At 60.7% G+C, this 837-nt stretch overlaps 1 protein-coding gene across 1 annotated transcript in view; it reads left to right on the plus strand.

Moving 5' to 3' along the window:
• The window catches only part of TMEM173 (transmembrane protein 173), a gene marked incomplete at its 5' end in the record, with an annotated part of 7,827 nt that overhangs the window by 6,327 nt on the left and 663 nt on the right, over positions 1-837 (plus strand). Inside the window, one exon of the mRNA XM_009706738.1 lies at positions 198-384. Within this exon, the coding sequence (XP_009705040.1) occupies positions 198-384 (187 nt within the window). The remainder of the gene's footprint in view (positions 1-197; positions 385-837) is intronic.

Genomic DNA, 837 nt, shown 5'->3' on the forward strand with positions numbered 1-837 from the left:
TCGACACGGGGCAGGGAGACACTGGGGCCAGAACTGGTGTCCCTGTCCTGGTGATCCAGCACACAGCACCAGTGCAGGGCAGGCCAAGGAGCTGCTGAGGGGTCTCGAGGGCTCTGCCCAGCACCAGGGTCCCCCAGCAGCCCTTTGCCAGGTGCTCTGTCCTCCTGCCCCCAGGTCTTTTTCTTCCATCCCTGCAGCTCTGGCACTGCGCAGTGGAGTATGCCACCCCGCTGCAGTCCCTCTATGCCATGTCCCAGGATGAGTGTGCTGCCTTCAGCCGGGAGGACCGCCTGGAGCAGGCCAAGCTTTTCTACAGGACGTTGGAGGAGATCCTGAAAGGCTCCAAGGAGTGCGCGGGTACCTACCGGCTCATTGTGTACGAAGGTGAGTGAGGAGGAGAAGAGGGTAGGGGTGCCCAGCGTGCTGGCTGTGCCCTCCCAGCCCCTTGGGTGACTTCAGATCATGTCAAACAAGGGGAAGGTGGCAGGATCTGTGCAGCGCTTGGCTGATATCCCCACTCAGATAGCCATGGGGGGTCCCTGCTGCGGTGGGAGGAAGGGGCTGCCCCCCAACACAGAAGGACTTCTTGCTGTGGGTCTCGGAGAAGCAGCAAGGATGTTGGCAGAGCTGGTCCCTGTTGAAGTCCCCAAAGGCACCTGGGACAAGCAGTCTTCTGCTGGGGCAGCAAGAATGTTCCCTCAAGGATTAAGTATAACAGTGAGCTTCCAGGGGAAGGAGCAGCTCCCTTCGCTGCTGATGTTCCTGGGAGAAATGGCTGGGGCTGTCAAGCCCTCCCCAGCAGTGGGATGGGTGTGTATGAGTGTGTGCTGGCTCACC

The sequence above is a fragment of the Cariama cristata genome, unplaced genomic scaffold, assembly GCF_000690535.1.
Source record: "Cariama cristata isolate BGI_N322 unplaced genomic scaffold, ASM69053v1 scaffold26668, whole genome shotgun sequence".
Lineage (NCBI taxonomy): Eukaryota > Metazoa > Chordata > Aves > Cariamiformes > Cariamidae > Cariama > Cariama cristata.